At 42.7% G+C, this 23,114-nt stretch overlaps 2 protein-coding genes and 1 pseudogene across 2 annotated transcripts; all 3 read right to left on the bottom strand.

Annotated features, from left to right (window-relative positions):
* Positions 1-321: 321 nt before the first annotated feature.
* Positions 322-1,961, bottom strand: LIPT2 (lipoyl(octanoyl) transferase 2). Its single transcript, XM_028517031.2, has 2 exons — positions 1,476-1,961; positions 322-983 (listed from the first exon to the last, which is right to left on the bottom strand). The coding sequence occupies exons 1-2, from the start codon at positions 1,939-1,941 to the stop codon at positions 754-756; spliced, it is 696 nt and encodes a 231-aa protein (XP_028372832.1). The 5' UTR covers positions 1,942-1,961; the 3' UTR covers positions 322-753.
* An 8,813-nt stretch (positions 1,962-10,774) lies between these two features.
* LOC114500085 lies at positions 10,775-11,158 on the bottom strand (annotated as a pseudogene).
* An 8,533-nt stretch (positions 11,159-19,691) lies between these two features.
* On the bottom strand, positions 19,692-20,459 carry LOC114499482 (protein Hikeshi-like). The gene has a single exon (XM_036028817.1). It carries the CDS (start codon positions 20,457-20,459, stop codon positions 19,866-19,868), a length of 594 nt encoding a protein of 197 aa, XP_035884710.1. The 3' UTR covers positions 19,692-19,865.
* Between the last annotated feature and the right edge of the window lie 2,655 nt (positions 20,460-23,114).

Genomic DNA, 23,114 nt, shown 5'->3' with positions numbered 1-23,114 from the left:
CCAACTGACATCTCAACTGCAACTCCTGAGAGATCTTGACCCAGAACCACTCAGCTAAGTTCTCCCAAATTCCTGACCCACAGACTATATATGATATAAAACATGTTTATTGTTGTAGGTTGTTTTGGGGTGATTTGTTATGCAGCAATAGATAACAGATATAAAGCCCTGTATCCTTAGAGATCTCATATAAGAAAAACTTCTATCTTTGGGAAATTTTCTTATCTTCTCCCAGCCTCTGGCCTGGTTTAGGTTACCTAATTAAAAGTAACTATCAGACTTGGAGAATTCAACACAGAAAGACAGGATCCCATTCTATTCTTTAAAGAAATTTTCCCTTTATTGCAGAATGCAATCACATCACCTTTACCTGGGCCATCCAGAGACACGAGTCCTACAAAATCAAAGGAACTGGAACCCCAGAATTGCCCAATTAAATACAGCATTGAGGAAGTAATAAATAATCGAGAAATGACACCCTAAGCTTAGAAAATGACACCAATAGTAGTGCTAAAACATTATATTTAAATAGCATGTGTTACTTTTCATGTTATCACTTCTACGAGGTAGGTGGGGAAAGCATAAAAAAAACAGGTTACATATGAAACCAATGGCTAAGAGCTCCTGATTTGCTCATAGTCTCATGGTGAGTGAATGATAGGGCCAAATCTAGAATCTGGGTTTCAGTGACTCCAAGTCAGGCTTGGTGTTTTCCAAGGCAGCACCTTCCAGCTGTGATAACATGAACATCCTTCAGCTGGAACTGTCCTCTGAGATCAAGGTGCACTTGTAGGTTTCCTTAAAAGCCTCAAGGAAAGGTGGTATAGTTTCATCCACTGTGACGTGCCTCTGGAGCTCCTTACTCAGGGAAGTGACGCCTGTCCCCACCAGCCCGCAGGGCACAATGTGCTCAAACCATGTGAGGTCTGTACAACAGTTCAGAGCCTGGCCGTGGGACGTGATGTGCCTTCCACAGCGGACTCCTGCAAGACAAGCCAAAGGGTGTTAGAATCGACACCGTCCCTCCCCAGGCTTCAGGATCCCCTTGTGTGCTGAGGAAACTGGACTAGGTCACTGATTTTCAAACTTTGTTTCTGGACTACCCAAGGGGTTGTGCACAGACCGGAGAGGGGGACAAAGTGAGGGGAGTGGTGTGTGGCTCTACAATAACTGTGCTTATTATAAGGATTACAGAAAATGCCTTTAACACAGAGAATCTGTTTCTTTAAAGAAGTGTGAAAACCAAGTGCTTTTATTGTTCTAACACTGTGAAGTAACCTGGCAATTCACTTCCCCTGTCTCTCCCTTTGGAAAGTTGTACAAGATGACTTCTGGGGCCCTTCTGGCTCTGCATATAATACCTCAGTGAAGAGGCTTAAAAACTCTTAAGCCACGCCGGTAGTTTTGACTGAAAGCCCGCGCGGGATAAACCTCCATTGGCCCAGCCCCGCCAGGCCCTGCCCCGCAAAGCTCACCAATAGCGCAGATCTTTTGCTCGCCCAGCCAGACGCCGGTGTAAGGCGGTGGCCGTGCGCGGGCGCCCTGCAAGCCCTGGAGCTCACACAGACGCACGGCGCACGCCTCCAGCGCCGCCACGTGGGTGCGCAGGCGCAGGCCTAGGCGCCGCAGGTCGAGTACTGGATGGCAAAGGAGCTGGCCAGGACCGTGGAAGGTGGCCAGACCGCCGCGGCCTGTGGCGTGCACCTCGGCGCCCAAGGCCCGCAGCCGCGTCACCTCCTCCGGTGTCAGGCCGCCGCGGAGGCCGGCAGTGTACACGGGCCCCGCGGGCTCGCAGAGCAGGAGCGCGCCCGCCTCAGTCCTCGACAGGGCCTCCTTGGCCGGCTCTGCCTGCAGCAGCCGCAGCCAGCGCTCCTGCAGTGCCAGTAGCTCGGCATACGGCACCCGACCCAGACGGATGATCCTCACCACGGCAGGTTTCATCCCGCTAGCCCTAGCGCCGGCAGGGCCCCACCCCTGGCCTGGGCCCGGGGGGCGTGCTGGGAGGGGCGGGGCTTAGGGGGAAAGTCCGGGGGCGTGCCGGGAGGGGCGGAGCTTAGGGGGCAAGTCCGGAGCCATAGCTTTGAAGTGCTTGTTACAGGCTTTCATTCATTTCAGAAACCGGTACTTAGGGCCTGCGTGTGCCTCTGGCGCTTGATACAGTGGTGCACATATACCGGGAGAAATATGATCTGTCCTGGGAAGCTTATATTCTTACAGCAGATAGTAAGCAAGCATTAAAGCATGAAATGCATAAGGTTCTTTCACATACTGATAACCACTAAGGAAAGAAAAATAAAATAGAATAATGTGACATTCTCTAGGAAGAGTCTCAAAAGGAGGTTAAAGTGCTGGAGGTTTATTGGGGTGGGGGCGAGGGTGGAAAGTGGGAGATACTTTCAAGACCACGCCTGTTAAGGGAGGGATAGAAGCAGGATTAGGCAGAGGGAGAAATGAATCTCAGCAGAGGCCTCTGCCAGTCCCAAAGAATGATCTGAACCTGGGATAACCTTTCAGAATTGTTCCAAATTAAAGAAGGGTGGAAGAAGTTTATATTCTTGTATTGACCAGTGGTAGATAGAGACTATATCTGGAGAGGTGCAATAACTTGGCAAGGCTGCTTCCTTTGGTGGAGGACAGTTCCTAGAGAGGAATTATGAGCCATGAGCAACCACCTCCCAGAAACTGGGGGAATGACTGGCTAGGTCCTGAGGGTGGATCTGGATAACAATACTCATTATGTTGTATTGGAATGGTATTAAAAATGACAAATCCGAATTCATTCAATAAACTTACTGAATACCAACTATGTGTTAGGCCCTCCGCTGGGTGAAGAGGGTGCACAAGGCCATGCCACCCCTGTAACCCTAATAGCGTACGGGATCCAGTTTTTATGTTCTCAGTGTATCTTCCAAATCTGTCTTCCAAGCTGCAACCACAGATCATCCAATGGAAAGAAAAAAGAATGAGAAGGAGAAAACAGAAAAGTGTAGATGTAGAGAATGATGTAACAAATTACTGTTTGCCCACCATCCAGACTTGTCAAATTTTAACTTTTAAAAATTTTACTCAGGTATTTTTAATTTTAGAAACTAATAACATCGACCACTCCTGTAGGTATCTAAAAGACATTTCATTAATATAAACATAAGTACCATAAGCAAATATTAGCAGATTGAATCCAGCAATGTGTAAAAGGATTAATGCATCATGATGAAGTACTATTTATCCCAGGAATGCACTCTAAAATCAAACAATGTAATTCATCATAAAGGAGAAAAACTGTATGATTATTTTCCTTAGATACAGAAAAAGCAGTTGCCAAAAATCAACACCTACTCTGACTGAAACTCTCAGCAAACTAGGAAGAGAAATTCCCCAATCTGATGAAGCATATTGGATCAAATCAGGGTACAGATGAGAGAGAAACTACACAGGTAATATTTTATTTCATTAAATTTTTTTTATTTGTTGATTTTAGAAGGGAGGGGAGAAAGAGAGACAGACAGACACTGATTTATTGTTCCACTCATTTATGTACCCATTGGTTGATTCTTGTATGTGTCCTGCCTGGGGATTGAACCCACAACCTTGGCATATTGGAACAAAGCTCAGGCCAACTGAGCTACTCAGTCAGGGCACACACAGGTAATATTTTAATTAAATTCTTTATTTTGGGACCATCGTAGACTACTTTGCAATTGTAAGGAATAGTAGAGAGATGCCCAGATTCCCCAAAGGTAATGTCCTGCCAATGCAAAATTAGATCTTGATGTTGGTACAGTAAAGATACAGAACATTTACACCACCACAAGCCTCCCTCATGTTGTTCCTTTATATCTACTCTACTCCTTAACTCCTGGCAAACAATCATCTGTGTTATATAAATGGAATGATACAGTATGTATACTTTTGGAATTGGAAATTTTTTACTCAACGTAATTTTCTGGAGACTCATCCCGGTTGTTGCATGTATCATTAGTTAATTTCCTTTTATTGATGAGTAGTGTTCTATGGTATGGATGTGCCACAGTTTGTTTAAACATTCACTCAATGAAAAATAATTAAGTTGTTTCCAGTTTTCAAATGTTCTGAAAAAAGCAGCTACAAACATTCATGGACAGGCATTTTGTGTGAATATATGTTTCAATTTTCTGGAATAAATGCCCAGGAGTGTAATTGTGTGTTTAGTTTTTCAAGAAAATGCCAAACTGTTCTTCAGTATAGCTGTACCATTTTACATTCCCACCAGCAGTATATATAGATGCATATATATATACACACACACATATATATGTATATATATGATCCAGTTTCTCTGCATTCTTGCCAGCATTTGGTATTGTCATTATTTTTTTTTATTTTAAACATTCTGATAGGCTTATAGTTGTATTTCATTGTGATTTTAATTTGTATTTCCCTAGTGATTACTGATGGTGAATATCTTTTCATGTGCTTATTTTCCATCTTTATATACTCTTCAGTGAAATATGTTTGTGCCTTTTGCCCATTTTCTAATTGATTGTGTTTTTTTACTGTTGAGTATGGAGAGTTGTTTTCTAAATACTAGTCCTTTGTCAGATGTGGATTGTGAGTAGTTTCTGCCACTCAGTGGCTTGTATCTTTATCTTCTTAACATGGTCTCTGGCCAAGCAAAAGTTTGTAATTTTGATCAAGTCCAGTTTATCCACTTTTCCTTTTATGTATCATGCTTTTAGTCCAAGAAGTCTTTGCCTAGCCCTAGATCCTGAAGACTTTCTTCTGTTTTTCCCTAAGTTTTGAAACTTTGGTTTTTTTTTTTTTAAATCTTCACTCAAGGACATTTTTTTCATTGCTTTTAGACAGGAAAGAAGAGGGGGGGAGAAACAGAGACATCGATATCATGGAGAAACATCAATTAGTAGCCTCCCGCATGTGCCCTGACCAGGGGTCAAACCTGGGATCAAACCTACAACCAAGGTATGCGCCCTGACCAGGAATTGAACCTGCAGCCTTGTGGTGTATGTGACGATGTTCCAACCAACCGAACCACATTGGTCAGATTTTTTTTTTCTGCTGTGGTGTCCCTTTGCTCTATTCCCTTTGCTCCAATTGTTTAAAAGGCCATGTTTCCTCCATTTAATTGCTTAAAAAAAGATTTTATTTATTTATTTTTAGAGGGAGGGGAAGAGAGGGAGAAAGAGAGGGAAAAACACTCATTGGTTGCCTCTTGCACATCTCCAACCAGGGAACTCCCTTGCAACCCAAGCATGTGCCCTGACCAGAAATCAAGCCTTTTGGTTCACAAGCCCTGTGCGCTCAATTCACTGAACCACACCAGTCAGAGCCTAGCTTTTTCTTTTTCTTTTTTTCTTTTTCTTTTCTTTTCTATTCTCTTTTTCTTTCTTTCTTTTTTCTTTCTTTTTTTAAGCTTTTATAATTGCTTTTACATCCTTGTCAAAATTGGACATATTTGTGTAGGCCATTTTCACAGTTCTCTTTCACTGATCTGTGTGTCTTTCCCTCCATCAGTACCACCTGTTCTGATTGCTGTAACTCTAGAACGTCTTAAAATTAGGTAGTCTGATTCCTCCCACTTCATTCTTCTTTTTTCCAAAAACTTTTTAGTTATTGTAAATTGTTTTAATTATTTGCCTTTCCATATAAATTTTAGGTCAAGTCTTATCTATATCTAAAAATCTTCATGGGATTTTGATAGGAATTGCATTAAACCTGTACATCAGTTTGTGGGGAATTGGCATAATTGCCACATTGGGTCTTTCGGTCCATGAATATGGTATATCTCACCATTTATTTAGATCATCATTGACTTCTTTCATTAGTGTTTTGTAGTTTTCAGCATACAAATCTATACATGTTTTGTTAGATTTATGAGATCTGTCCAGAAAAAGTCCAGCCATTGTTCATGTAATGAGAATAGTTTGTGCGGCATTGATGTAACCTGGCAGCCAAGGAATGTGGATTGCAATGCACATGTGTGAACAATGATGACTTCACTGTACTAGTCAGTGGGGGCGATAGGCGCTGTTGAGTGAACATGTGTACTGTGTAGCCCTCACATTTAACATGACTGAGCAAGTAAAGCCACTGAATCTGCATCAAATTTTACATTAAGCTTGATCATTCCTCCGTGGAAACTACTTAAATGATTTGGAGGACCGCAGTTATGGCCAACTGGTGATTGGCAGCTTCATCACAACAGTGTGCCCGCTTATGCATCACAGGGGACACAAGGGGACTGAGGTATCACTGTCCTATGTACAATATTGCTTGTATCTTGTGTTTCTTCAATAAATGTCTCTATTTTTCATATTACGTGACTGGATACCTTCTGGATATACCTCGTATATGTATTTGTCTCTCTTTTGGTGATTCTAAATGGTATTGCATTTTAAATTTCTGTGTTCATATGTCCATTGCAAATGTCTAGAACTACAACTGATATTTATATGTTCATCTTGCATCCTGCAGTATACCTTGCTTAACTCACTTATCAGTTCTAGGAGGTTTTTTGTATATTTCTTAGAATTTTCTACACAGGCAATCTTGTTGTCTGCAAATACAGTTCTCCTTTCTTTCTTTCTAATGGGTATGCACTTATTTAATTCCCTTGTTTTGCTTCACTGCACTGGATAGAACTTCTAGCATTATGTCGAATATGCGTAGTAAGAGCAGACATTCTTGCCTTTTTCCAACCTTAGGAATAAAGCATTCAGTCTTTCACTGTTAAATGTACTGTTTATTGTAGGTTCTTTGTAGTTGAGCTTTATCACGTTGGGGAATTTTCTCTCTATTCCTGTTTTCCTGAGAGTTTTGATCATGAAAGTTATTGAATCTTGTCAAAAGCGTTTTTTTTTTCAATGATTGGTATGGTCATGTGATTTTTCTTCTTTAGCCTGTTAATGTGGTAGGTTGCATTGATTCTTGAATGTTGAATGTTGACCAGCCTGGAGTAGTTGAAATGAATCCCACTTGTTTATGGTGTATAATTCTTTTTATATATTGTTGTATTTGGTTTGCTAATATTTTGTTGAGGATATTGCATCTAAGTTTAAGAGAGATATTGGTCTATAGTTTTCTTTTTCTGCTTCTCTAGTTTTGATATAGGGTAATATTGGCTTTGTAAAATGAATTGGGAAGTATTTGTCCTCTTTCATTTTCTGGAAGAGACTGTGTAGATTGTCTTCATTCTTTTTTAAACATTTGGTAGAATTCTCCATGAAACCATCTGGGCCTGAAGATTTTCTTCTTGGGAGTTTCAAAATTACAAACTTTCTTAACAATTATAGGACTACTCAAATTATCTCATGATGGATGAATTTAGTAGTTGTGTTTTTCAAGGAATTGGCCCAGTATGTCTAAGTTGTCAAGGTTATGGGTATAGAGTTGTTTGTAGTATTCATTACTATCTTGTTGATGTTTACATGGTCTGTAGTGATGTCCTTTTTGTCATTTCTGATGTTGATAATTGGTGTGTGTGTGTGTGTGTCCCCTATCAGTCTTGTTACTGGCTTGTCAACTTTATTAATTTTCTTCAAAGAATCATTGTTCCTCTTGTTTTTATGTTTTCAGTTTCATTAATTTCTGCTCTTTATTATTTCCTTCCTTCTGCTTGCTTTGTGTTTATCTTCTTTTTTTTTTTCCTCTATGTTTTCTAGATGGGAGCTTAGGTAATTGATTTGATATTTTCTTTTCTAGTGTATGTATTTAGTACTATAAAATTTCCCTCTCGGTGTGACTTTATCTGGATCCCACAACATTTGATAGGATCTATTTTTATTTAATTCAATATATTTTTATTTCTCTCCAGATTTCCTCTGACCTATGGGATATTTTTAAGTCTGTTGTATTTTTGTTATCTTTCTATTACTGATTTCTAGTTTGATTCTGTTGTGGACAGAAAACACACTATGTACGATTCCGATTCTTTTAAATTTATTTTTTTAATGGCTCAGTGTATGGTTCATCTTGGTTCATGTTCTGTGAGCACTTTAAAAGAATGTGTATTCTGCTGTTGTTTGGGACAGTGTTCTATAAATGTGAATTAGGATATGTTGGTCAGTTGGTGAGTTCTATATACTTGCTGATTTTCTTTCTAGTTGTTCTACCAGTTGCTCAGACAGGGTTGTTGAAGTCTCCAACCATAATTCTGAATTTAGCTATTTCTCCTTCAAGTTCTATCAGTTTTTGCTTCACATATTTTGCAGCTCTGTTGTTTGGTGCATATCCATTAGCTCCCAATAAGACTGTCATCACTTCAGATGCCACCTAAACTTTGTGGGTCCCTGGCCACCTGAACTTCTTATCAACTGGCTACAAATCGTGAAGTTCCCACAGCCCCTTGCATTCAATAATTTGCTAGGACAACTCACAGAACTCAGGAATGTGCTATATTTACAATTATAGCTTTATTGTAAGGGATGCAAATCAGGACCAATTAAGTGAAGAGACACATGGGGTCCATCTGGGACAGTCCTGAATGCAGAGTTGCCTTGACCTCTCCCCAAGGAGTCTGGTGCAGCACCCTCCTGGCACATCAGTGTGTTCACCCACCAGGAAGCTCTACTGAACTTTGGTGTCCAGAGGTTTTATTGGGGTTTTATCACACAGGCATGACTGATTGAATCTCTGACCATGTGACTGAACTCCGTCCCAGTCTTCCTCCTCTCCCTGGAGATCAGGCTGGCCCACAGTCCCAGCCCTCTGATTGTGGGGTTGGTCTTTCCAGTGACCAGGCCATATCCCGAGTTCTGGAATCTCTTAGCAGAAATTCATGTTTATGGTCTAAATAGCACATGATAACAAAGACTCTCCTATTACTTGGGAAATTTCAAGGGTTTAAATCCACCATCCCAGGAATCAGGGACAAAGTCCAGTCAAATTCTTTATTACATAAGACATATGCATTATTATTGCCCTGTTTTGCAAGTAAGTAGATGCCTACAGAGGCTGCTCAAAGTCACGTAGCTTGTAGCCAGCAGAACGAGACTCAGACCTAGATAGGTCTGATCATAATCTCAATACTCTTCTCCACTCTGTGTAGTCTGAAGTACTTGTTCACTATTTACAGGATGAATAAGTGACTAGGAAAACATCAGAGATGATTCTGAAATTTCCAGCTTGGGGGATGAAGAATGATCAAGGTCTTTCTAAGAATATCTTTGCTTTAGATACATGTATTTTATAGATCATATCCAATATTAAATTATTTCTGTATCCCGTATCAAATGTTATTTCTCTGCTAAGAATATTGGAAAGGATTTTTAAAATTTTACTTTGAACTCATTTGGCTTTATCTACTTAAATTATGGCAATATTTGATTTCTTGGCAATCACAGTCTGTACATGTAATGTTTACAAAGTGAGACAATCAAACTTGCAAGTGATTTTAAATTGTAATCAAGCAATTATGAGTACCAGCTCCACCTCTTAAGGTCTGCATCACAGCCAGGGCAAGGCTACCACACTGCACAGTGGCTGGGAGCACCATTCACCTAGACCAGCATTTAAATGTGCCTCCTGGAGTCGTCCAATGCAGTAGCCCAACCCAGTGAGTTAGGGCAAAGATGAAGAGTCCATGTTCCCTACACAACCAGGAGTAGCAGGTGTCACTCCTACTCATTTCCCGTGTCCAGAACTTAGTCACATGAGCACATTTAGCTTCAAGGGGGGTTGGGAAGTATCTTTTGTATATTGTAGTCTGTGCCCAGTTAAAACCCAGGTGATCCATTAATAAAGGGAGAAGAGGATACATGGTACTCACTTTCACTATTTTATTGAATAACTAATAAAATTGCCATAAATTTACATTGGTAGACAGCTGGTTAGATATTTGTTTATTTATATTCTATAGCTTTCTTTTTGTGGTTTGGATTCTGAAAAAAAAAAAAAAGAATGGGAGGACGGTATTCTTAAACATTTTTTAGGTCCTTGAAAAGCTAGTCACAAGCTCTAAGTGGGGCCTGTGCTGCTTAATGGATACAAGACCAGTGAGGATGATGAGGCCGTTAACTGAAAGGGAGCCCGGGGTGTTTAATCTCTCTTGGAAGACCCTCCTAGATAAGAAGGTAGTCGCTGAAAGACCAGATTCAGTATGAAAGTTGGGAGTTTAGACCCTCAAATATAAATATCAACTAGTCCTTATGTACTTGGGGAATGTCCAGGGGTTGGGGAGGAAGAAGGGGGAATGGGGGGAGGAGACAGGGAATAACAGCTAGAACGAAATTCCAGCCAGGGAATGAAATTCTAACAGGGCCAGGAAATTGGGAAGGGGAACAAAATTACATGGACAGACACGTACAATGGTGGGTTTCAGAGCATATCACAAAAATCCTTGTGAGTCATCAATGACAGTGCTGCTGTTTAAAAATAAATGTAGCATTTAGATAGCTCCAGGCCCTGAAGGAAAAACAGTGGTTGGATTACATAAAGCCCTGTCCCAGGTTACCTACAGTCTATAAATAAATATGTATGAGGTGGAGAATTTAATTCAAAGGACTTGGTTCCTGTAGAGGAGGAACTCAGTGCTCTAGCCGAAGAATGGTCCTGATGTGAATTGGAAGGAGCCCTAGGCCAGGAGAGTGGGGATCAGGGTTCAAGTCTGTGTCTGTCTGTGTATTTGAGAATGTGAGCTCCTTTGGGATAGGTAACAAACAGTGTGATCTCTGGATCCCCATTTAGTCTAGTGCCTGGCACACAGTAAGTTCTTAGTAAACATTCGCAGAACCAATGACTGATTTGTTTTGTTTTATTTTGTTTTGTTTTGTTTTTTGTTTTTTTCCTGAACAGGTTTTATTGCTCAGAGGGCATGGGGTTCAGTATTTCTTGGCTGCTGCCTTCCTCATGGCTGCAAGGACATTGCTTAGCTCCTCTCTCTTCCTCTTGGCACGGATGTGTGTCCCCACCCTTTTCTTGATGAACTTCAGGGCCCTCTTGTCCTTAGAGACCTTGAGCAGCTCCATGGCACACCGCTTATAGGGGACAAAGCCACACACCTCTCAGATCATGTCGCACACGAACTTGGTGTGCTTGGTGAGGTGCCCTCGGTGGTGGCTGTGTCTCAGCTTGCTCACGTTCTTTGTCACTTTGTGGCCCTTGTTGAGGCCCATGGCCATGGCGTAGTGGAGAGCCATGGCTGCTGTTCCTCAATGGGGCCGAGGCGGAAGGGCTGTTTTGTTAAATAAATAACTACTTGTGTGTCCCTGAACTGGGACCTTTCCCTGTGAGTCTGGACCGTGAAAGGAAACAGTCAAGGTGGCCTTCAGCTACCTACTGACCCTAAATTTTCAGGACATGAGGACTGATATTTGGCTAACATCACCCTAAAAATTGTGTACCCCATAGCATGCTGAATCCAACCTAAACTCAACCCACAAAGCTCAGCTCAAAGACTGCCTCCTTTGTAATGCCTCCCCGACCCCTGACCTCAACAAATTGTAACTCTGCTAATACAGTCTGCTGGGCTATTGTGAAGTGGGTTTGTTACCCTCCCACCCCCCACTTCACCTGTAACCTGTGATCTGAAAATACAGAGTAAAGCTAACACTTATGTTGTATCTACAATGTTTTGGGCACCCTAAAAGCTTTCAAATCATCAATGTGTTTAATATCTTAACAGCCCATGAAGTAGTTACTATGTTTTCTCATTTCACAGATGAAGAAACTGAAATACAGAGTGAGTAACTTGCTTCCCATTAGGTAGCAAGTAAATGACGGGGACAGAATTCAAATATGGGTTGTCAGACTCCAGGATCCTTGCCCTTAACCAGGACTCTGTCCTATACCTCTTTAAATACCCCATAGCACGCATCTCATAGTTAGGCAGATGGTAGTGCACAGAAAAAATGTTTACTGAATAAATAAACAAAAGCAGTAAGATGGGAAGCTGATATTAGAAGGGCACATGGTTCCTCTGAGTACTAATTAACCTATTGAGCCCCATCCTTTCCCCAATATGTGGGGTTAGGGTATTGTTCCATCCATCTATTCAGCCAGCCAGCCAGCCACCCACCCATCCATCCATCCATCCATCCACCCATCCATCCATCCATCCATCCATCCATCTACCCATCAATCATCCGTCCATCCACCCATCCGTCCAATGAACAGTTACTGTACCCAACCCCACAATGTGTGCAGAATTGGCACAGACATGTCCACAGACGATGGCAGTATAATATGACATGAGCTACAAAATAGCGAGAGAGCCACTGGCTCTGCACAGGCATACAATGATTCAACAAAATTTATTTAACTCTGGGCCTTACTGTCAATCAAAATTATCTGAAAATCTTGATTAGTGCAATATAATTAGTGATTTTGCTGGAATGAAGGCAAGAAAAAATTTATGAAATAATCATTTATGAATCTTATATTTCTTTTTTACTTGTAAAGGTTGGGCAAAAGTAGGTTTACAGTTGTTCATATGGAAGATAATAGAGTAATTAATACATAATAATATGAGAATTAATTCTGTTTTGCTTCCTCACAACTGTAAAGTTACTTTTACCCGACCCTGTATAGTATTGTCCCTCAACAGAATGCCATTAAATTTCGTAATCTTTGATATTTTGCCTACTTTTAATTATAAAAACTCCATAGCTTTTGAGAGAAAGAAGCCAGACACAAAAGAGTGCATATTACATAATTCCACTCATATGAAGCCCTGAAACTGGCAAAACTAGCTCACAGTGATAGAAATTACCGTAAGGTGCTTGTCTGGGGCAGAGGACAGGGGACTTTGGCTGCGAACAGGCATAAGGAAACTTTTGGGGGTCATGGAAGTATTCCGTATTTATGATTGATTGGCGTGGTGATACATATGTGTATACATTTGTCAAAGGTCCTCAAACTATGCACTTAAAATGTGTGCATTTTATTGGATGTAAAAATATACCTCAATAAACTTAAGGCTTTATCTTTTAATAAATAACTGATTTAATTCTATGTATAACATATAAGTATTTAGACTTAGGATATGTGGGCCCCACTGTATTCTTCCCTAGGCTCCAGGGATGATGACACAGTTTCTGAAGAGCACCTGGGCACATGATGGCCCCGTCCCTGAGGTGGGGAAAGCACAGGGTGGTTAGGTTTGGTGGGAGCAGGGCTTGAATACAGCCGGCACATTTCAGGACTGAGTTACTGGCTGTGTCCATGGTGGAAACCACTGCTGCTCTGAGTCCCCTTGCCCCTCCCTCCACCAGCTGCCTGGACTTTCCCCTGGGACCCTCAGATCCTCCCACTCTCCACCAACTAAAGGGCTAATACCTGGCATAGTGATGAATGCTGACCCCAAACCCTGGGGACCTGTTTGTGCCTATGCCCTAAATATTTTTAATTTACTGCTGGTGTGATTGGGCAAGAAGGCATGTAAGTCAGGGTTCATTTGGGGAAATACAAAGTTAGAGACGACTATAAAGCATCCCAGTGGAAATGTCAGCATCATATTTTATATGATCTGGGTAGAAGTTGAGAGGAGAGGTCTGGGCTGGAGATGGAGATGGCGACTGTTGCTCCCCATTGCCTATGAATCAAGGCCAGACTCCCTTAGGTGGGCCGTGCGGGCCTTCCCTGTCCAGCCCCCAACCTGCCTTTTTAGTTCTGTCTCCTGCCACCGCCCTGCTAGGATCCCTGCCATCTCGCTGCCTCCTGATCTCTCCGTGTTGTAGACCGTGCTGTTCCCTCTGCCTAGAATGCCCTACCACATCTTCAATGATTACCACCCTCCTCCTCCTCCAGGGCTCAGCTCACATGCCCCCTCTTCCTGAGGCCCTGCCTCCCAGGGCCCTACACAAGGAAGAGAGCACCCTGCCGTGCGCCTCTGCTTAGACCTCTGCCTCCCACATTGGGCCTCACCTCCTCCAGATCAGGATGAGGTCAGGTAGCTCTGTGGGCCCAGCAGACGCCCTAATACGGAGCAGTTTTCCAGTAAATATTGAAGGAATGGGTGGTGATGCAGAGTCCTGACTGCATTTACCGCAGTCCCATCCTCACCCACAGCCTCTGTGCGTGTGGAGTCACACATTCGGACGAACTAAACTTGGTCTTGAAGGAAATGGCTCTTTACAGGCGAAGACCACTCCTTTGAAATCACTTCTCACTGTCTCACAGCCGGGAAAGAGCACACAGATGAAAAGAGTCAATGAGCCAAGTCAGACAGAACTGACTCTTGGCCTGGCCTGAGCTGACTTATGTTTACAGAAGTGTTTGGTGGTTCCAGGCACTGGGAGTAGGGGGTTTGTTAATGGGTGCAGAGGTTCAGCTTGGGACGGATGATAAAGTTTTTGAGATGAATAGTGGTGATGGTTGTGCAACAATTTACGTTTACTTAATGCCACTGAACTGCACACTTAAAAATGGGTTAAGTGGTAATCATATATATGTTATATATATATATAACCACAATAAAAAAATAAGCAAATAGGTATCCTGAGTAAAAGAAACCAGACCACCCCCCCGCCCAACCATGCACACACAACAAGCCTGATCCCAGGTCCACAGTGGGGGGTCCATGTGTCTGTGTTTCCTTTGTTCTGGGTTTCTCTTTACCTGGCTCCAGGGCCTCGTCCAAGAGGCAGGATGAGGGAGAACAGGATGGGTGTCAGAGAGAGGAAGTGACTAAATGTTGAACGAGGATCTGGTGATTGTGGGGTCAAAACCAAGACGGCCCCCTGGGAAGGCCAGGCCCGAGGAGGTGGGCTGCCTCCCTGCCTGGGAGGAAGAAGGATGTCCGGGGATCGGAGATGACACCCGTGTTTTTGGCCATGGGAAAGAAGTGAGATATCTAAATTAAGGAGGAAAGGCTGGTGGGAGTTGCAGGATGTCCATTCTGGCCCATGTTGCAAAAAAGAAAGGCTTCTGGAAGTAAATCTATACATAAATAAATAAGTACAGATTTTTTTGAAAGCCCTCAAATCCACTTTCTTGGTCTGCTTTACCAAGGATGTGGATGGCATAATGAGCTGAGAAGGGAAACGAAGAGATTTGAATAGATTCTGGCTGCTGTGGAGAAATTACAAACAAGGTCTGACACTATCTTTGTTTTCTTTTTCATTATGAAAAATACCTTTCCTGACACGGGCACCCTGCCACCATTGGGAGAGCCGTGAGAATCCAGCTTGTTCCCAAAACACTGCCACGGGGAGGCGAGGTCACAAGGGAACTTGCTTTCCCCCAGGGCAGCCCTGACCAAAAATAAATAAATGAATAAGTGATAAATAAGTAATGTCCTGGAAGCAACCCTGAAATGGGAATCGGAGCGCTCGGCCTCGGTCTAGTGCTTTCACGTCCTGGTGGGGTGCCCGGGCGAGTCATCCTCCGCCTGTTAGTTGTAGCCCTCTCGCAGGGCTGTTCTATCACTAGTGTTCTGTGCGTCTAGGGTATACTCTCTTAAAGCTCTTGTAGAGAACAATAGTAGGAGTTCGGAGAGTGGAAAGAAAATGCCAAACTGGATGGTGAAGCTGAATGTCCCAGAGCTAGATGAGAGGTCACTTAGCGCATTCATTCATTCATTCATTCATCCATTCAATATCCCTCTCTGAGCAAATACCCTGCGCCTGGCCCTGGGTAGGAAAGTGAGGACCAGAAATGGATCAGACTCAGTCCCTACCTACCTGGAGCTCACAGTCTAATAGAGGGGATGATCTGGGCATGAGGCAAGAGGGTAAATGAGTGATTCTACTACCAGGGACTCTGGGGCAGGGGGCTGGGTGTGTAGGGTCTGGTGTGGGTGCAGAGTGGGTGAGACCTGCTCAGCTGGTGGAGGCCAGAAAAGGCTTCCAGAGGAAGAAATCACTCAGCAGACAAGCAGAAGGCACCAGGCAGAAAAGGGGGGAAGCAGAAGAACAGCATATGCACAAATGTGTGACCCAGTGATTCTAATCCAAGGGGACAGAGTTTAAATGGGGTCTGTCAAAATGAAGATTTTCCAGGACTGTGACCAGAGAAACACGGCGGGGGCTGCCTGCTGCACGCAGAGCTACGGGCACACCAGACACGAAAGGACTGTGCCACAGTCAGGTTCAAATGTGATCTTTGTCACCTTAAATTGAGGTTCTATTTGAATGTATAGGTTTAGTAGTTTTGCTTATTTTCTGTTTGTCTTGGTTTAGAGTTGTAGAAGAACTGTAAGCACAGTAATATATATGCTGAGTATTGTGTTTATAAATATGTAAATTATATTAGAATTAACTTAAGTCCACTTTGGGGTGAGTCTAGGGGAATTTTAAACAGGGGCCCTTCTATTATGTGAGTTGGAGAAACATTCTGTTAGCTCCTTGGAACCGTGCTCACTGTTAAGGATTTCTTCTTTGAGTCGAAGGGGTTCTGTCCTGCTGCCACCCGAGATCAGACTGACCTCCAGAAAGACAAACCGTGACCTGTTATTAAGGAGTTCAGAAAACAGTGCACAGGGCTCTAAGAGGAGACTGTGTTAGGCATGTCTAATGTTTACCATTTTCGATGCTTTCTGCTGCAGCCATGCCACAGAGATCACACCGTAGTGGTAGGTGCTATGCAATTTGGGTAAAGTCCTTAGGTTTTCCAAAGTCCAAGACCCTAGTCTGTAAAACATGAGTGCTGATGAAACTACACAGCGGTCTCCTGCGAGGATTAATTGGACAAGTGCCTGGAATACAACAATAATAGTTGTACTCATCATGAACACTAAACACATTTCCTGTTTTATCTCACCTAGTCTTCCCAACAAGTCTGCATGGAGGTAGTTCCTCTCACTTTTATAGCTCAAGAAACAAGCTCAGAGAAGTGAATGGAATTTACTCAAATGGCTAAACTGGGATTCAAACCTAACTCTCAGCCCTGCAAGTGGCCTTTGCTCATGACGGTTACTCCAAATACTCACACCCCGACAGCCCCACCTATGGAAATCCTGCCTGCTGTTTAACAATTACCTTCTCCCCCTGTGTGCTTGGCCACCTTTGGTTGGTTGGCCTCTCGGACTGCAGGAATTAAATCTAGCTTTGTATCACACAAGGTCAGTTCAATCAGGACACACACCCACTAGGGTGGGGGATAGGGACAGATTATCTGGGGTCTGGGAACAATCAAGTGTCCTCTGGCTTGAGCCCCCCACCCAGTGAAGTCACCTCCATCCAAAGCCCCTTCCTAGAAAACCCCACCACTCCTTTCCATTGGCCGGGTCCCCAGGGGTTCGCAGAGGTGCGTGCCGTAGCATTGAATGGAACTGAATGAAGTCAGGAGACGTGGGTACCAGCCTCTGCCCTGCCACTACAACGTCTGATTTAGACAAGTCGTTGGAGCTGTCTGGTCCTCACACCCTGTGAAATGGTGTGCAGGTGTGAGTGTAATGGTATGTGGTGAAGTCCTACCTATCTCTAACCTCTTATGCTTCTCAAGTTGTAGCCAGGGTGTTGACATGAGACCTGTGGCCAGATTAAGCTTCTTGGAGCAGGGTATTTGCTGAGGTTACATTTATTGTAGTGGAACTTCATGAATTATAGCAAGGAGGGGAAAATGGGCATTGAAGACAAAACTTACCATAGTCACGCTGGCCTTCCAGGGACCTCTGTATTCATCTGCAGAGACAAGAGCGTGTTCGCATAGACAAAACCATGGTCAGCCTTTCCGGGTGTGAAAGCTGGGCCTTTCCTCCTCACCCCCTGAGTGGGGTGTGATCTGGGTGGGGAGGGCAAAACGAAGAAAGCAACAAGTTGTACTGTGTAAGAGAGTAATGAGAGTGTAGGGAGTGTTCATGGGCAGCTTGAGAGACCCGAGAGTAAGAAGCTGAAGAACAGAGAGGGGAGAGTGACGAGAACTCTAGAGAGGGCAGTGGGGAAAGATGTAGCCAGTGGAGAAATCTTTCTGACGGGATGGCTAATAAATGTCTTTTTTTCCCCCATGCTATGCCCATATGGAATATTTCTTTTTAAGCTTTTAAAAATTATACTGTATTTTTTCATTATTATTTATGCCCCCTATTCCCTCTTCCCACCCCCTCCCCCGCAATCACCACACTGTTGTTTATGTCCATGTGTTCTTTCTCTTTTTTCCCTTTTTAGCTCGATCCCTCCACCCCCGACCTCCCCATAGTAAATATTTTTAGACATAACATTTGACATTCCATTTCTTTCTTGTCTGTGATGTAAATCACTCTCCATCACCCGTAACGCTCCAGTAATAGCCTTGTGCTAGCACCACTTTGGGAAGAAGGAGGTGGAGGCGGGGGCTGGGCCGTGAGGAGGTGGGTGCGGCGTCGCGGAGGAGCGAAGTGGCTCAGAAGCAGCGCACAGCCAGGGGCGCAGGCGTCAGACAGGGGGCCCACGGAGCTGCTGCCGTCCGGTGCGGCGGTGCAGCGCACTGGCTAGAGGAGGTATTGTGGAGGGCTCAGAACCAGTTCATTTACTTTTTTATTCTGTAACACTTTATTCAGGTATAATTGTCAAACAATAAACTGCACACACTTAAAATGCCCAGTTTGATAAGTTTTGACCTGTGAACACACCCGTGGAACCACCATTAATCATTATAACGAACGTTTCTATTAGCCCCGGAGGTTTCCTTGTGCCCTTTTGGAATCCCCTCCTCTGACCCCTTCATGCGTTCCCAAGCGACCACTAATTTGCTTTCTGTCGCTATAGATTAGTTTGCATTTTCAAGGATTGTATATAGATGGGTTCGTATAGTATGTATGTTTTTTGTATGGCTTCTTTCACTCCATGTAATTATTTTGAGATCTATCCGTGTTGTAGCATGCACCAATAAAAAATTCAGTCCTTTGTCTTACTGGGTCATATTCCATTGCATGAATATATCAGTTTTTTTTATCTGCTTACCTATGGATGGACATTTGGGGTCTTTCCAGTTCAGGAGTATTACAAACAGAGCTGCTATGAATATTTGTGTACAAGTTTTTGTATGGGCATTTGCTTCCATTTCTCTTAGGGAAATGTGTAGTAGTGAAATGGTTGGCTCATATAGTAGGAGTATGTCAAATTTTTAAGAAACTGCCTAGAATGTGCCCTGGCTGGTGTGGTTCAGTGGACTGAACACTGTCCTGTGATCCAAAAGGTCACCAGTTCGATTCCCAGTCATGGCACATGCCTGGGTTGTGGTTGGGTCCCCAGTTAGGGGCATGTGAGAGGCAACCAATGTTTCTCTCACACATCAATCTTTCTCTCCCTCTCCCCTTCCCTTCCCCTGTCTCTAAAAATAAATAAATAAAATCTTTAAAAAAAAAAGAAAGAAGAGAAACTGCCTAGAATGTTTTCCAGACTGGTTGCACCATTTTATATTTCTAACAGCAGAGTGAGAGAGTTACAATTGTTCTACATCTTCACCAGACGTTGCTGTGGTCAGTCTTCTTATCTCAACTATTCTAACAGGTATGTCCTCGTATCTCACTATGGACTTCGTTTGTATTTCCCTAATGACTAATGATGTTGAACATCTTGTTTGCCATCTGAACTAATACAATATACATATAATGTCATGTAGCATTTAACTTTTTGAACATACGGAGTACATTTATAACAATTATTTTAATGTCCTTACCTGTGAATTCTAACATCTATGTCAGTTCTGGGTCAATTTCTTTTTTTTTTTTTCATTGTAAATATACTTTATTTTTAAGTAAAAAATGAATCACAGCCAAAACAAAATGTTTTGCCTCTGAATATTTTAAGCTTAAGGGGAAGTAGTCATGAATGAGAAACATATTTTCATTTTCAATGTCTTTAATTTTTTATAAATATTTTAGTTATGCTTCATAGTCACTAAGCAGTTTTTAAACTTAGCTTTCATGACCCTTTTAATTTCATGCTTTTAAATGGAGTCATTTATTTTCAAAACATGACAAATTTCAGAATCCATTAAAAATTATTTTATTCAAATTATGTTTTCCAAAAAAGAGGGTTCTGTGCCAGTCGTCTTTGAAAGTTTTCATACCATTTCAGAACCACATTTGCTGGAATAAACATTTCAGATGGACTTGGTGTCATCTGGGCCTGAGAGATAGCAAATGATGAAGCAAAATTGTAGAAGTTGTCCAACATCTTTTGTGTGAACTGAGTGAATGAGTCAACTGAGGATACAGCAGCATTACCTACAGGCATCTGCTGAGCCAGACTGTCCAATAATTCCACTGAAATTCCAATCTGAGCAACAGATGGCGTTCGGACAATATTCATGGCTCCAAAAGGGTGTTGGCTTCCTTCTCCAGATTTAAGACCTGAAATTTTGAAGATGGCACTTGGTTTCCCATTCGTGAGAAATCCTAGGAGCTGCCATACTGGCATTCCATTTGAATCAGGATAGGAAAAGTAGACAGATCCTCCCATTCCCTCAGGAAATGGGATTATTCCCAGCATAAAAACCACAACATGGTTGATATTTTCATAATCAGGCAAGTCAAAAACAAATTTATCTTCTGCCACTTGCTGTGCAACTGTTTGCACCAGCCTCCCCGCCACCGAGCAGCCAAACATGGCGGCCCGTTCTGGGTCAATTTCAATGGGTTAATTATTATTCTTATTCTGAGTCATATTTTCCTGTCTCTTTGTACATCTCCTAATCTTTGATTAGATGCCAGACATTGTGATTTCTACCTTGCTGAGTGCTGGATACTTGTGTATTTCTCTGAATACTCTAGCTTTGTTCTGGGGTACAGTTAAGTTACTTAGAAACAGATCCTCTTGGGTCTTGCTGTAATGGACAGTTCCCACCAGGACTACAAGGTGGGCAGGCAAGGGAGGCGACCAAATAAAGCAGTGCAGGTGCGAGGAGTGCTGAGACAAAGGGAACGTCAGGGGGTTGTACGAGTGAGGGTAAAGGAGGCACTGAACCCAGCTGGGACTGTCAAAGCGTGACTCCCTTCAAAAGGGGTGATTACTGGACTGAGTCTTTAAACACATGGAAAGTTGAGCAATGTGAAAAGGCTGGGGGCTAATGATCTTGGAGCTTAAAGTGCAAAGCAGTGGGACAGCCTGGGAAGGTATAAACTAAGAAAATAAAAATAATGTGGCCACACACGTGTGCTCCAGCATTGAAATACTGTGATGCAGGCAGTAGTGAGTTGGCTGTCACAGCTGATTGAGTGTGTGTTAGTTTGAAATTGGCCATTGAAGGGGCATTTACACTATTGAAATCAGCTAACTTGCACATGAGGGCTTTTTTTTTTCTTAAAGATTGGTTAAATTCTAACCAGCGCCACTGGCCCCAGCATACAAAGACCTGAAGATGACTATTATATCTTTTCCTGGTGTTCTCTCATATAGGCTGAAGTCTTTCTATTTCAAAAGTTTCTCTTACATGTTCTGCTTCTGACCTTGAGTTATTTTCCCTGCAAGTGTCATGCGTTCATTCATTTCACAAACCTGCCTACATGCGACACGCTTGTGCTGAGTGCTGTAGGTGTGATGCCATCAGAAAGTCATGGCCCCTGCTGTGACTTACTCCCAGGAATCCACGGCTGATGCCCTTTTTCCTGTCTGGACTTTGCAGACATTTTACTAGGAACTAAAGTAGGCAGATTGCTATCAGGAAAGAAATAATTCCTTAGCTTGTGGGATTTTTTTTTTAAAAAAACCCCACTAACGTGGATGGAGTCATAGTTGGCTCCAGGGCACCTCCCGTCTGGCTCCCATGGGACATTACAACAGAGATTGGCAGACCTTCCCAGGGACCCTACCGAGTCCGTGCGTGACCACTGCCTTACTCAGAAGCTTCTTTCCCTGCGGTGGTGTGTTCAGACTGTCTTCACTACCAACAATTATTTATTAAAATACCCTCTGGGTCATGCTGGGATGACTGGGACACACTTCCTGCCCTGAGAGGAGTCAGGACCCACTCATGAGGAAAAATTTTAAAAATAAGTAAGAATTGCGCCTAAATTAGAAAGTTGTAAGAGTGGAAGAAACTGTTTGATGCCCCCATGCTGGGTGTTGTTTTCACTTTCTTGATGGTGTGCTTTGAAGCACAGAGAAGTTTTTTATTTTGATGCTGGCCAGCTTATTTTTTCTTTTGTTAGCTTTACATGTCATATCTAAGAAATATAAATATTGCTAAGTACACTTACCTTTAAAATCAGCTGTAATTATAAGAGGTAACATATCTTTACCAGGGCTCTCTGGTTTTTTTTGCTGATGGACTCGAATTATCATCTGGGTGTGCTGCTTTTAGGCTGAGGAACTTACTTGAGAATTTCCTGTAAGGTGGGTCTGCTAGTTGAAAATTCTCTCAGCTTTTATTTCTCTGGGAATGTTTTTTTTTTTCCACCTTCATTGATAAGAGGTAGTTTGGCTACATACAAGTTCTTGGCTGACAGCTTTTACTTTCAGCACGGTGAACCTGTCGTCGCTGGTTTCTGGCCTCCAGTTTTTCTTCTGAAGAGACGACTGGTAATCTTCCCAGGGTTTCCTTGTCTTTGTCCTTCAGCATCTTCTTCTGTGATCACCCTGACGGGGTGTCTCTTTCTAGATGTCCTTCTTTGGACTCGTGGAGCTGCTTGGATGTGTGGATGAATGTTTTTCTTCAAATGTGAGGTGTTTTCAGCCATTATTTCTTCAGAATTTTTTTGCTGTCTCCTCTCCTTCTGCTACTCCGGTTACACGTGGGTTGATGTACGTAAAAGTGCCCCGCCTGTCCCCGAAGCTCTTTTCGTGTTCCTTACTCCTCTCTCTGTTCTTCAAATCGCACAATCCCTATCCATCTGTCTTTGAGTTCACTCCTTCTTCTGTCAGATCAAATCTACTGTTGAGCCGCTCTCATGAATTTTTAATTTCAGTTATTGTACTTTTCAACTTCAGAATTTCCATTTGGTTCCTTCTTTATAATTTCTGTCTCTTTGTTAACATTTTCAATTTGATGAGACATCATCACTCTTCCTTTACTTCTTGAAGCATATCTTGTTTTCATTCTTTGAACCTTGAATGCTGAGCATTGAATCCATGAAACCTAATAGCTGCTTTGAAGTCTTTGTTATGTCCGATGGGTAGATCTTCTCATAGGCAGTTTCTGTTGCTGCTTTAAAAAAACAGGGTATAGACCACACTTTACTGTTTCTTTGCATGTGCCATAATTTTTTGTTGAAAACTGGACACTTTAGATAACACATCACAGCCACTTTGGGTTATAAGTCCCTT

This window comes from Phyllostomus discolor, chromosome 6 (genome assembly GCF_004126475.2).
Source record: "Phyllostomus discolor isolate MPI-MPIP mPhyDis1 chromosome 6, mPhyDis1.pri.v3, whole genome shotgun sequence".
NCBI lineage: Eukaryota > Metazoa > Chordata > Mammalia > Chiroptera > Phyllostomidae > Phyllostomus > Phyllostomus discolor.
This window is presented reverse-complemented; position numbering and strand designations above follow the sequence as displayed.